Here is a 13,694-nt window from a genome sequence, read left to right as displayed (position 1 = left end):
CTGAGTCACAAGTTTTGTGAAGCAACAGTGACCTCAGTAGCAATCTCGCTATGTGTGACACGTAGCAGCGACCAGGCCCCTGCTGTGAGATCGCTGGTCGTGTCGGAATGGCCTGGACCATTTTTTGATCGTCGAGGTCCCGCTGGGTAGCACACATCGCTGTGTTTGACACCTTACCAACGACCTCGTTGACAGGACGTCCCATTGAATCATCATGAAATAGCATCGTTGTACAGGTCGCTACAGTTCGCCGCATCGCTGCTGCGTCGTTGGGGAGATCGCACTGTGTGACATCTCACCAGCGACCACATAGCGACGCAGCAACGATCCCTGACAGGTCGTATCGTTGTCGGGATCGCTTAAGCGTCGCTAAGTGTGACGGGGCCTTTAGACACACAGCAGTTGTTGTGAGCCCTGATCTCTAATGTGGACTGAAGACCCCTCTACCAGGTTGGGGTGCTGGAGCCGATAGTCACGCCTTTGCTGGACTATCCGCTGACACTATGGCGGTTTTCTCCTCCCACTTTGGGGCGACTCCTAAGATTTCGCTCATCCCTTTAAAAATTAAACTGACCCAATATAAACAATTTATTTCCATTTATTGTTAGAAATGTACATATTATTATTCTTGTCGTCTATGTACAATATTTATATATATATTTATTACTCTAATCCTACAATAAACAGCGAGTAGCGATGATGATGAAGAGGATGATGCAGAGGATGATGATGAGGATAATGAAGATGATAAAGATGATGATGAGGATGAAGATGATAACAGCATAGTAAGAGAATATAGTTTGTCTATCTTAGCTAAACATCATGTCTACCAAGCCAGAACAGCGAGCGCCGGGCCACAGCTGCTGGGTCGTGGTACGTTCCGTTCGTGCCAAGTCCACTGGAGTATGATGGAAAAGTAGTGAAAGTCGGATTGTGAGGATTACAGGTAATTTAGCTTAACACCCATGCATTCTTCACCGCCATGAAATTCTGGATGCGTCTATTTATTACCAATCTGGCAAAATAGCACAAGGGAGACGATCATGGCTGCCAGCTGGAAGGGAGAGACAAAGTTATGATCATGGTTAGAAGGTAACGGTTGCACAAAACGGTAGGCGAGTGATTCTGCATGCAACAGAGCATGAACAAGCAGGAGGCGCAGGAAGATTTGCACTCGGAATTGTCCATAGTGTACATTTCGGGGCACCTACCTCCAGTCCGCAGATTCCTAGGGCGACACCTCCTACAATTTTTCCATTTTGTGACAGAAAGTGTTCGAAAGCCTTAAAGCAACCCTGGAAAATGGGAGAACGAAATTGGACATGTACAAATGGGAGTTTTGAGCATATAGAGTAATCCAGTCCCAAATAAAAGGATTCCCAACCTCTCTATGATCTCTGATGGATCTGAGCATACTCTACCCATTTATCTGAGACTCAGGTGAGATCCCATGTGATGAATGTCTGGTGAGGACAGACCTCACTCATCGGTCTGGAGGACTGTTACCGGTTACAGACAATGGAACAACTCTGTGACGAAGCTTTGGCCACTGATCCACTGGATCAAATTTAGCTGATAAATTAGTGGATCACCGGGTTTAGATACTAAATCAATGGATTACCAGTTATAGTTTCTATACGGCTGGGTCATTAAGTTAGTATCTTACCCACTGGATCTATAACTGTAGACTCTAAACCAATGGATCTTGACGAAAATATTGAACATGGGTGGCTCATGAAGGAAAGACTAAACTAGTGGATGACTAGGTAGAATTTAAACCAATAGATCACAAGGTAGATTGTAAAAAAAGTGGATTATGAGGAAAAGACTCTATACCAAAGGCTAATTAAGTAGACTAAACCACTAGGCCACCAAGGGTAGACTCTAAACCAGTGGTTCACAGGCCGTAGGCTCTAAATCAGTAGATAAAACCAGTAGGCTGCATTATATAGATCTTAAATGAGTGGATCACCAGATTGACTATAAACCTCGAAGCACAGACTCTAAACCAGTCGATCCCGACTTTAAACTGGTGGATCATGATGCATAGACTCTAAACCAGTGGATCATCCGGTAAACTCTTAAGAAGTGAATCACCAGACTGACCATAAACCAGTAGTATTCAAAGCATAGTCATTAAACCAGTGCATAACAGGGCGTAAACGCAAAACCAGTGGATCACTATGTAGACTCTAAACCAGTGGAACTTGACACATAGACTAAACCAGTGGATCACAAAGTGTAAACTTGAAACCCGGGTATAAGATTTACTGCTACAGGGCACAGTGGCTGTTCTTCTGGGGCTGTCATTATGGGCACTACGGGTGATGGGCTATAGAGGCACTGTGTGACTACAGAGGTCCTATACCCAAATATTCAGGATGTAGTAACGGTTCTGGATAATATTTCTGCTATAAAGACAGAAAACAAGAATTGAAACCTTCTACCTTGACATCAGAGCTGATATTGTAGCGCTGGCAGGGGCTGACGTAGGCGCAGCACACCGGAGGGTATTCCTGGTGATCTCGGTAGTATGTGGAGTTGCTGAAATCTTCATAACCATGAAATCCGCAGCATTTGAGCTGAAAAGAAAACAACAAAAAGTCTAAATATTATTCTGTGGTGACGCTGATAACTGATTACAGCTCAGGTTTCAGTTTTTGAGATCTAAAAGAAAAATTTTAAATAGACGCTGCTTCTTATATAAAAGATAACTTTAGTGCCACTTCCTATGTAGAAAAATATAACTTACTAGATGGTGGTCCGATTCTAACGCATCGGGTATTCTAGAATATGTATGTATGTATGTACGTCGCGCTGTGAGTGGGGGTTAAATTCTGCGCCAATATCGCTGATTGGTCGCGCCCCGGCTGGCCGATCACCAAAGCGTGGTTCAAATCTGGCGCCAATTCGCGGCCGGACTGCACCGGTCGCTGATTGGCCGGGCACGACCAATCACCTAAGCGGTGTTTAAATCCAGCGCCAATATCGCTGATTGCGGTGAGAAACTGCACAGTACATACATACAGTATATGGTCTGCGGAGCAGCGGTGTACACCTAATATTACCATAATGGGGTCACTGTATGGCGGTAATATTCGCCTTAGTACAGCGGTTTTGATTAATGATTATTATGCCGGTATTATCACTACTAGATATGCTGGCTATATTCATTACGTTGCAATATTATTATTATTATTTAGTCTTATAAAGCGGTATTATTGGAAATAGAGGTGGTACCCTGCTGGCAGGATAATCTGGAGAAGAGGACGGAGGCGGCATGGACCTGTGTGCTTACAAATGCCAGGGCTGAATTTTAATGAGGCTGAAGTCTGTTTCTTATTCGTCAGTTTCTTATTAGGCATTTTTTTTTCTTTTCTGTTTTTTTTTTATAGGTTTAACAAGAAAAAAAATAGTCATCACAATAATAACACACGATGCAGCGAGGAGCCTGATGTGAATACACTTAAAAAGAGCTATAAAAAAATCATAAAACAGGCACAAAAATGGGCATCAAAGTGAGCATCAAAGGGCGTTAATCAAAGGGTTAAATGACTTTGGGCCACTGATATCACAGTGCAGACATACAGAACAGGGAGCCCCACATCAAAACCAGGTATGTCCAGCCTGGCCCAAATGGGTTCTGGGCATCAGAACTGGCATCAAAGTTGGCAAACAGCCCATTTTCACAGATTTTAATAAGTAACTGATGTTTTAAGGGGTTAAATGACTTTGGGCCACTGATCTCACACTATGAATACACAGATAGTGATGCCCTGCATCAAACCCACGTCCCTCCAGCGTGGCCTTAAAAACATTACTTACTTATTCAAATCTGTGAAAATCGGCTTTTTGCCCACTTTGATACCAGTTCTGGTGCCCAGGACCCATTTGGGCCAGGCTGGAGGGACCTGGGTTTGATGCAGGGCATCACTATCTGTGTATTCATAGTGAGATCAGTGGCCCAAAGTCATTTAACCCCTTAAAAACACCGGTTACTTATTCAAACGGCCAAAATCGACTGTCTGCCCACTTTGATGCCAGTTCTGATGCCCAGAACCCATTTGGGCCAGGCTATAGGGACCTGGTTTTGATGTGGGGCGCCCTGCTCTGTATGTCTGCACTGTGATATCAGTGGCCCGAGGTCATTTAACCCTTTCAACGCCCTTCGGTGCCCATTTTTGTGCCAGTTTAAGGCTATGTGCACACGCTGCGGATTCTCTGCGGATCCGCAGCGTTTTTTGCGGTGCAGAAACGCTGCAGATCCGCAATTGATTTACAGTACAATGTAAATCAATGAGAAAAAAAAAATGCTCTGCACACTTTGCGGAAAATGCGCTGCGGAAACGCTGCGGTTTAAAAGAAGTAGCATGTCACTTTTTTTTTTGTGAATCTGCAGCGTTTTTGTACCCATTCCATTATAGAAAACCGCAGGAGTAAAAAAACCTCAGCAAATCCGCAAAAAAAAACGCAGCAAAAACGCACAAAAAACGCTGCGGAACCGCACAAAAAAAACGCGACAAATCCGCAGGTGCGTTTTCTGCCAGAAGAGGCAGAATCCGCACCAGAAATTCCTAAGGCTAATCCGCAACGTGTGCACATAGCCTTAATGTTTTTTTAGCTGTTTTTAAGTGTATTCACCTCAGGCACCTCACTGCATTCTATGTTATTATTGTGATGATTATTTTTTGCTGTTAAACCTATAAAAAAAACAGAATAGAAAAAAATTGCCGAATAAGAAACCAACTTCAACCTCTTGAATTTTAATTTTCTTCTGCCACGGACTCCATGCTGTGAGCTCCTGTGTTTGTAGCTCTCAGGGAGGGTTCACACTGGGAGGAGAAGGCCTGAAGACCTCCTGCCAAGGCCCAGCCTCCAAGGCCAACATGTGGCAGCAGTTACCAAGTAATTATGGAAGGAAAAGTGATTGCTGGCAGTATGAAGCTGTGTGGTGACACCTCCTGCAGGTGATCAGTGCAGGAAGAGGAGGACTTCTCTGGAGGAGCAGCCATGAAGGAGGATCTGACTGTCTCTGGATCTGAAGGCCTCATGCAATCTGGGAGCAACAAGAAAGCTGTGAAGATGGAGACCAAGGGAGAACTATCAGAGAGGCCTCATGGTGCCACTAGTGAAGGACAAACACTGGATCCACAACCTGGAGTTTCTGACCCCACAGCAGTAAGTCAGGAGCCGCAGAGACTTGTGCCCAGCAGAGACACAGCTGGAAGGATGACAGACCACCTGGTAAATCATGGCACCCAGCAGTCCTATGCAAGACCAGTGCTGCAGCAACAGCAGAGATCCGCAGCCGTTTCTGGTGTGACACCACAAGTCCCAGCAGTAAGTACTCGAGCAAAACTGTACACCGTCACGTAAGGGTATGTGAACGCGATGCGTTTAATGAGGTGGGGTTTTTTTATGCGCAGAAATGCTCCAAAAACGCAATGGAATACTAAAGCGAGGTAATGCAATGACAATCCTGACGTGTTGTGCTCGTGGTCCGTAAGTTTCCGTCCGTATTTGCAGCGTTTTGTTTTCGGCAGCATGTTACTACTTTTTAAGTTTCTGTAGTGTTTTTGACTCATTGACTTCGTCAGTCAAATCTGCAGCAAAAAACGCAGATGTAAAAAGGTTTAAGTATGTGCTGCAGAATCCGCCAAAAACTCTGCGAATTGTCAAAGGGAAATGATGTCAGAAGGAGAAAGTGTGCGGGCGGAGGATGTGCGCGTGTCAGTGTGCGGGCGGAGGATGTGCGCGTGTCAGTGTGCGGGCGGAGGATGTGCGCGTGTCAGTGTGCGGGTGGAGGATGTGCGCGTGTCAGTGTGTGGCCGGAGGATGTGCGCGTGTGGGCGGAGGATGTGCGCGAGTCAGTGTGTGGGCGGAGAATGTGCGTGTGGGCGGAGAATGTGCGTGTGGGCGGAGAATGTACGTGTGGGCGGAGAATGTGCACGTCTCTGTGTGGGCGGAGAATGTGCGCGTCTCTGTGTGTGGGCGGAGAATGTGTGCGTGTGTCTCTGGGTGGAGAATATGATCATGGGTGTGGGCGGAGAATATGCGTGTGTGCGGAGAATACGTGTCTCTGGGTGGAGAATATGTGCGTTTCTGTGTGTGTGCGGAGAATACGTGTCTGTGGGCGGAGAATATGTGCGTTTCTGTGTTTGGGCGGATAATGTGCGTGTGTCTGGAGAATAAGTGTGTGTGAGCGGAGAATGCGTGCGTCAGTGTGTGTGTACTCATGCGACGTGTGTACCCAGGTATCGTCTGATGGGACTAGTACTCCCATCTGGCTATGTGTTTTGTCAAATAACAGACGGCATGAGCCGATGATGGGAGAATAGTCTCATCATCCGGCGCCTGTGTTCAATTGTAAAAAGAAAAAAAAAAAATCAAAACATTTACATTCACATACAAAATACATACTCACCGAACACCTAATCCCCAATGCCCGTGTCTCCTGCAAACAATCAAAAATAATAAACCAACATATACTCACCTGTCCGCTGTAGTCAATTTAACCCCTTTACCCCCAAGGGTGGTTTGCACGTTAATGACCAGGCCAATTTTTACAATTCTGACCACTGTCCCTTTATGAGGTTATAACTCTGGAACATTTCAACGGATCCCGGTGATTCTGACAATGTTTTCTCGTGACATATTGTCCTTCATGTTACTGGTAAAATTTATCTGATATTACCTGAGTTTATTTGTGGGAAAAAATGGAAATTTGGCGAAAATTTCGCAATTTTCCAACTTTGATTTTTTATGCAAGTAAATCACAGATATGTCACACAAAATACTTAATAAGTAACATTTCCCACATGTCTACTTTACATCAGCACAATTTTGGAACAAAAGAAATTCTTAGGGAGTTATAAGGGTTAAAAGTTGACCAGCAATTTCTCATTTTTACAACACCATTTTTTTTTAGGCACCACATCTCATTTGAAGTCATTTTGAGGGGTCTATATGATAGAAAATACCCAAGTGTGACACCATTCTAAAAACTGCACCCCTCAAGGTGCTCAAAACCACATTCAAGAAGTTTATTAACCCTTCAGGTGTTTCACAGGAATTTTTGGAATGTATAAATAAAAATTAACATTTAACTTTTTTTCACAAAAAATTTAATTCAGCTCCAATTTGTTTTATTTTACCAAGAGTAACAGGAGAAAATGGACCCCAAAAGTTGTTGTACAATTTGTCCTGAGTACACTGATACCCCACATGTGGGGGTAAATCACTGTTTGGGCGCATGGGAGGGCTCGGAAGGGAAGGAGCGCCATTTGGAATGCAGACTTGGATGGAATGGTCTGCAGGCGTCACATTGTGTTTGCAGAGCCCCTTATGTACCTAAACAGTAGAAATCCCCCACAAGTGACCCCATATTGGAAACTAGACCCCCCAAGGAACTTATCTAGATGTGTTGTGAGAAATTTGAACCCCCAAGTGTTTCACTACAGTTTATAATGCAGAGCCGTGAAAATAAAAACTTTTTTTTTTCCACAAATTATTTTTTAGCCCCCAGTATTGGATTTTTCCAAGGGTAACAGTTGAAATTGGACCCCAAAAGTTGTTGTCCAATTTGTCCTGAGTACGCCGATACCCCATATGTTAGGGTAAACCCCTGTTTGGGCACACGGGAGAGCTCGGAAGGGAAGGAGCGCGGTTTTACTTTTTCAACGTAGAATTGGCTGGAATTGAGATCGGACGCCATGTCGCGTTTGGAGAGCCCCTGATGTGCCGAAACAGTGGAAACCCCCCAATTATAACTGAAACCCTAATCCAAACACACCCCTAACCCTAATTCCAACGGTAACCCTAACCACACCTCTAACCCTGACACACCCCTAATTCTAATCCCAACCCTATTCCCAACCGTAAATGTAATCCTAAAGGTACCTTCACACATAACGATATCGTTGCTTTTTGTGACGTAGCAACGATATCGTTAAGGAAATCGTTGTGTGACAGCGACCAACGATCAGGCCCCTGCTGGGAGATCGTTGGTCGCTGAGGAAAGTCCAGAACTTTATTTCGTCGCTGGACTCCCTGCAGACATCGCTGGATCGGCGTGTGTGACACCGATCCAGCGATGTCTTCACTGGTAACCAGGGTAAACATCGGGTTACTAAGCACAGGGCCGCGCTTAGTAACCCGATGTTTACCCTGGTTACCAGCGTAAAAGTAAAAAAAAAAAAAATACTACATACTTACCTACCGCTGTCTGTCCCCGGCGCTCTGCTTCTCTGCACTCCTCCTGTATTGGCTGTGAGCGTCAGTCAGCCGGAAAGCAGAGCGGTGACATCACCGCTCTGCTTTCCGGCCGCTGTGCTCACAGTCAGTGCAGAGAAGCACAGCGCCGGGGGACAGACAGCGGAAGGTAAGTATGTAGTGTTTGTTTTTTTTACTTTTACGCTGGTAACCAGGGTAAACATCGGGTTACTAAGCGCGGCCCTGTGCTTAGCAACCCGATGTTTACCCTGGTTACCCGGGGACCTCGGGATCTTTGGTCGCTGGAGAGCTGTCGGTACATCGTTGTCGGTATCGCTGCAGCGTCGCTGAGTGTTGAAGGTACCTTAACCCTAACTTTAGCCCCAACCCTAACCCTAGCCCTAACAGTAATGGGAAAAATGGAAATAAATACATTTTTTTTATTTTTCCCTAACTAAGGGGGTGATGAAGTGGGGGTTGATTTACTTTTATAGCGGGTTTTTTAGCGGATTTTTATGATTGGCAGCCGTTACACACTGAAAGACGCTTTTTATTGCAAAAAATATTTTTTGCATTACTACATTTTGAGAGCTATAATTTTTCCATATTTTGGTCCACAGAGTCATGTGAGGTCTTGTTTTTTGCGGGACGAGTTGACGTTGTTATTGGTAACATTTTCGAGCACGTGACCTTTTTTGATCGCTTTTTATTCCGATTTTTGTGAGGCAGAATGACCAAAAACCAGCTATTCATGAATTTCTTTTGGGGGGGGGGAGGGGGTAGGGCGTTTATACCGTTCCACGTTTGGTAAAATGGATAAAGCAGTTTTATTCTTCGGGTCAGTACGATTACAGCGATACCTCATTTATATCTTTATGTTTAGGCGCTTTTATACGATAACTTATTTTATAGAAAAAATAATTTTTGCATCGCTTTATTCTGAGGACTATAACTTTTTTATTTATTCGCTGATGATGCTGTATGGCGGCTCAATTTTTGCAGGACGAGATGACGTTTTCAGCGGTACCATGGTTATTTATATCCGTCTTTGATTGCATGTTATTCCACTTTTTGTTTGGCGGTATGATAATAAAGCATTGTTTTTTAGCCTTTTTTTTTTTTTTTATGGTGTTCACTGAAGGGGTTAACTAGTGGGACAATTTTATAGGTTGGGTCGTTACGGACGCGGCGATACTAAATGTGTACTTTTATTTATTTTTTTTTTATTTAGATAAAGAAATGTATCTATGGAAAAAATTTTTTTTTTTTCCCGGAATCTTTAAATTATTTTTTTTTTACACATGGGAATTTTTTTTTACACTATAACATTGCCCCAGGGGGGGGATCATCATGTTATAGCGCAAGATCGCTGATCTGACACTTTGCTGTGCACTGTGTCAGATCAGCGATCTGACATGCACTCATAGAGGCTTCCCGGCGCCTGCTCTGAGCAGGCGCTGTGAAGCCACCTCCCTGCAGGACCCGGATGCAGCCCCGTGGCCATTTTGGATCCGAGGCCTGCAGGAAGAAGGAGGTAGGAGACCTCGGAGCAACGCAAACACATCGCGTTTCTCCAGGGATCTCAGGGAAGCCCGCAGGGAGCCCCCTCCCTGCACGATGCTTCCCTATACTGCCGGAACACTGCGATCATGTTTGATCACAGTGTGCCGGGGGTTAATGTGCCGGGGACGGTCTGTGACCGCTCCGGGCACATAGTGCCGGATGTCAGCTGCGATAGTCAGCTGACACCCGGCCGTGATCAGCCGCGCTTCCCCCGTGAGCGCAGCCGATCGCTATGATGTACTATCCAGTCGGTGGTCATACGGGCCCACCCCACCTCGACGGGATAGTACGTCACATGTCAGAAAGGGGTTAATACACGTCGATCTCACCTGGCCGCTGGCGATACACTGACAGGAGATGATCGTTTCCCGCAGTTTATCACTCACCGCTGTGAGTTTACCGGAGTTCATCAGCTGATCAGCTCTGATGCCCTCACTTATGGCACCGCTGCGTGGGAAAGTTCTCACATAGCAATAGTGCTCTAAGAAGGGGTGGGATTCGGTCTGTTCTCCCCGGTTTGATGGAACCGCTTGTTAAAGCAGCTAGTTCCCCGAACTTGGGAGATTCAGAGTCGTGATCCAGTACTTATGCACACCTACCAACCGTCCTGGATCCAGTGGGGCAGTCACGATTCTGATTTTGACAGTCTGCCCCGCAGTCACGGGCGGGACATTAGTTTTCCCGCACTGCAATGTCAGCCTCATCCATTCCCTCCACCTGCAGAGCAGCACACCACATATATGGCTGCTCTGTGCGCACAGGACCTGTGACGAGGTCACTGGGGGGGAGGAGTCAGGGGGTCACATGATGGCCTCAGTGTATTCATGCAGGACTTTGGTGGTTGTCATGGTGCTGGATGAGGGTAAGTTTGTGTGGAGTCACAAGGTGTTCTGTGGATGTAGCAGAGCTGTGTGTGTATGAAGTGTACGGAGTGGAGCCGCATGTGTGTGTACGAGGTGTATGGAGCGGAGCCGCATGTGTGTGTATAGGGTGTATGGAGCGGAGTCATGTGTGTACGAAGCGGACGCTAGCTGTGTCGGATCGGAGCAGATATTGCTCCAAGCTCTGACACTGAATGGCACAGGAGACACGGACAGGTCTTTCAGTGGCGTACCGGAGCTGCAGCGACGTGAGCAGTCAGCGGCGCGGCGTGGCTGGATGACATCATTCAGCGCCGCGGAAGTGGAAGCTGTCGGCTGCTGTGAGGGAGCGTGTTGAAAGGTGTGTGTGTGTGTGTGTGTGTGTGTGTGTGTGTGTGGTGATGGAGAAGGCAGTGATGGTGGTGTGAGGGAAATGATGGGGGTGGGGTAACCATGTGTGGCCATTATACTCTACCCAGCATCATGTGGGCCAATTATATAGTATGGAGCACTGTGTGGCACCAGGGTATCTGGCTGAAGAGGTTGAACAAGGAAGTGACATCACAATTTATTTATTTTTTTAAATATCTTTATTTAGCTTTATGGATTTACAAAAACGCATTAAAAAACACAAGAGTAAAATTCCACTGCGTTTTTCTGCCAATAGATGCAGAAACCTTGCAGAAAAGTCTGCAAGCAAATATGCAACATGCGCACATAGCCTAAAGGTAATGGTGTAACAGCACATCATAACTCACATGTTATAATTGTGCAGGACAACGTGGCCTCTGATGTGCAGGACAACGTGGCCTCTGACGTGCAGGATAACCCAGCTGGTAAGTGCACAGGTATTAGTATAGAGGTTGATGATGAGTGTGCAGTACACACCAATTTGCAAACTTTCTCCCCCTTTCAGTTACGGGAGTGGTGGCCAGCGGTCAGCAGGAGGAGATTGGTGGTGGTTCTTCTGGAAATGAATGGAGCCATGGGTCACCTTTCTCGTCAGACACCAGTGATACCGTCCAGGCCTTAAAGAGGAGGAATGTCGTACAGTTCAGACACAGAGGTGCCAGAGAAGAGCTACCCAACCGGAGCTTTGTTATCCGAGAGCTCCTGTGTAACCAGATGGGCTTCAGGCCCACCAACATCTTTGCTCTGATAAGCCTCCCGGACCGGCAGGGCTATGATGTCAGCTTTAAGGTTAGGTCTCAGCTGCGCCATTTCTGGGCGAACTTCTTCAAGTTTCGAGACGTGGACGGTTGGAACAAGTTCAGATTTATCCCCATTTCTAAGTCGGATACAGTAAGCGTGACCATAAACTTGTGGAATGAAGCAGTGCCTCCTCAGTACATTGTCATCTGGCTGCAGAGACATTGTGACCTCATGTCAGATCTGACTAAGGACAGGGATGCGGACGGTATCTGGACCGGAGGGTGGAGGGTCCTGGTTAAACTGCGTCAGAGCCAAAATTTCACCCATCATCTGCCAGTTTCCTTTTATATTGGTAGAGAGAAAGGCATCTGTTTCTATGCAGGTCAGCCGAGGGAATGCTATAAGTGTGGTCGGACCGGTCACCTGGCGAGCGCCTGCGCCTACTCCGTGGTAAAGTGCAGCCTGTGTGGGGAGGTCGGGCATGCAAAAGCCAAGTGCTGGAATGTCCAGTGTATTTTGTGTGGTCAGATCGGCTGTTCCCAGAGGGATTATCCCGATTCCTGGCATAATGAGGACCTGCCGGTGGCGGCAGAGGACCTGGAGGAGGAGGAGGCGCTGCTGTTAGGGTCGGTACTTAGGCCAGAGCCTCAGAGCGAGAGTAGCGATTCAGCACAGGGGGCTAGGGAGTCATCAGAGGGGTCTTGGTCTCCTGCCTCAGTGTCCAACAGGGAAAATAATGAGAGCGCGCAGATTAAGAGAAGGAAAAAAAGATAAATCCAGTCGTAAGTCTGAGGGCGAGAGGTGCACAGACCAAAGGCCAGCCAAAAAGAAAGCAACTAGCGAAACAGTTGATGGTTCTCGAACATAGTCACCGTGTCTTAACCCAGTCCGAAACTGAGGAGGAGATGGATAGAAAGAGTTACGGAAGATAGAGGAGCAGGTTAACTTCTATCGAGACGATAATCCTCCTACAAGGGCAGAAAACCCTCTAGGGGAACGCCAGTCCGAATCCGACACTGGAAAAAGCAGTCCGCAAAATATCTCCGATGCAGATCTATGATGATGAAAACATCTGCTCTTTAATTTTTTTTTATTTGAGGGTTCACACTTTTTTTGGCTGAGTTTTTGGATCGGGAACCATGAGGTTTGATGGTGGAGTTGTAGAGTTCCAGGTTTAAAATTTCAGCCGAAAAGTGTGTTAGTGAGTATTTACCATGGTGACTGAATGTAGTGTCCATTGATTGAGTCTTTGGTTTAAAAGGGTTTTCCAGAATTCTAATAACCCCTTCTGAGTGCCTGTGTTTCCCCCCCAGTGCCGGTGCACTTGCAGCGGTGTTGGCACTGGCTCTCCCGAGGCTTGCTTCACATTATGTCACGCAATCACTGCAGCCAATCGGCGCTGGCTTCAGTCTCTTCTCCTTCGGACCAATCAAGTCATCCAGAGTAAGAGCAGCCGCAGCTCTCACTTCCTCCCAATGTCAATTACATTCGTACAAAAGAAATGTGAAGCCAGCGAGAATTGTCCGCAATGATCCCCAGGAGGGCCAGTTCAAATACCGCTGCAACATCGCCAGCACTGGAGGGGAGTATAGCTGTTATTATTATATAACTGGGGGGAAAAAAGGATTCAGAAAGGGTAGTTTGAGTAATGTACAATCCCTTTAAAGCTGCAAAATGGATTTTGCCATAAGTTTTGTTCTTTGACATTGTAATTTACAACAACATTATGTATACTGCGGTGCAGTAATATTGATGTGCACTAGATTTCAGTTTTGTGTTAAACAGGTTGACCCATTGTGCTCCCAGATCAGTTCATTGTTAACAAATAAACCACCCTTTATTATTTACCCTTCGGGAGTCTGGCACTCGGCTCCCCGTATTGTCCTGGTCTCTGATATTTGAGTGCAG

The 13,694-nt window shown here is 46.1% G+C and overlaps 2 protein-coding genes across 3 annotated transcripts in view; one reads left to right on the top strand and one right to left on the bottom strand.

Moving 5' to 3' along the window:
* Window positions 1-582: 582 nt before the first annotated feature.
* The window catches only part of TSPAN16 (tetraspanin 16), a 53,054-nt gene continuing 39,942 nt past the window's right edge, over window positions 583-13,694 (bottom strand). Inside the window, exons 6-8 of the mRNA XM_069767160.1 lie at window positions 2,448-2,582; window positions 1,212-1,295; window positions 583-1,054 (exon numbers count right to left, since the gene is read on the bottom strand). Coding sequence (XP_069623261.1) covers window positions 1,001-1,054; window positions 1,212-1,295; window positions 2,448-2,582 — 273 coding nt within the window. The 3' untranslated portion in view covers window positions 583-1,000. The remainder of the gene's footprint in view (window positions 1,055-1,211; window positions 1,296-2,447; window positions 2,583-13,694) is intronic.
* LOC138677204 (zinc finger CCHC domain-containing protein 3-like) lies at window positions 4,864-13,633 on the top strand. Of its 2 annotated transcripts, none has more exons than XM_069767158.1 (3): window positions 4,864-5,340; window positions 11,410-11,470; window positions 11,551-13,633. In XM_069767158.1, the coding sequence occupies exons 1-3, from the start codon at window positions 5,011-5,013 to the stop codon at window positions 12,558-12,560; spliced, it is 1,401 nt and encodes a 466-aa protein (XP_069623259.1). In that variant the 5' UTR covers window positions 4,864-5,010; the 3' UTR covers window positions 12,561-13,633. The 2 variants fall into 2 exon arrangements, with proteins under 2 accessions (XP_069623259.1, XP_069623260.1); XM_069767159.1 differs by having other exon boundaries at window positions 4,925-5,340; window positions 11,434-11,470; window positions 11,551-12,699.

Source organism: Ranitomeya imitator, chromosome 4, assembly GCF_032444005.1.
Source record: "Ranitomeya imitator isolate aRanImi1 chromosome 4, aRanImi1.pri, whole genome shotgun sequence".
In the NCBI taxonomy this organism is placed as follows: domain Eukaryota; kingdom Metazoa; phylum Chordata; class Amphibia; order Anura; family Dendrobatidae; genus Ranitomeya; species Ranitomeya imitator.
Note: the sequence above shows the minus strand (reverse complement) of the source record. Positions and strands in the feature narration are given on the sequence as shown.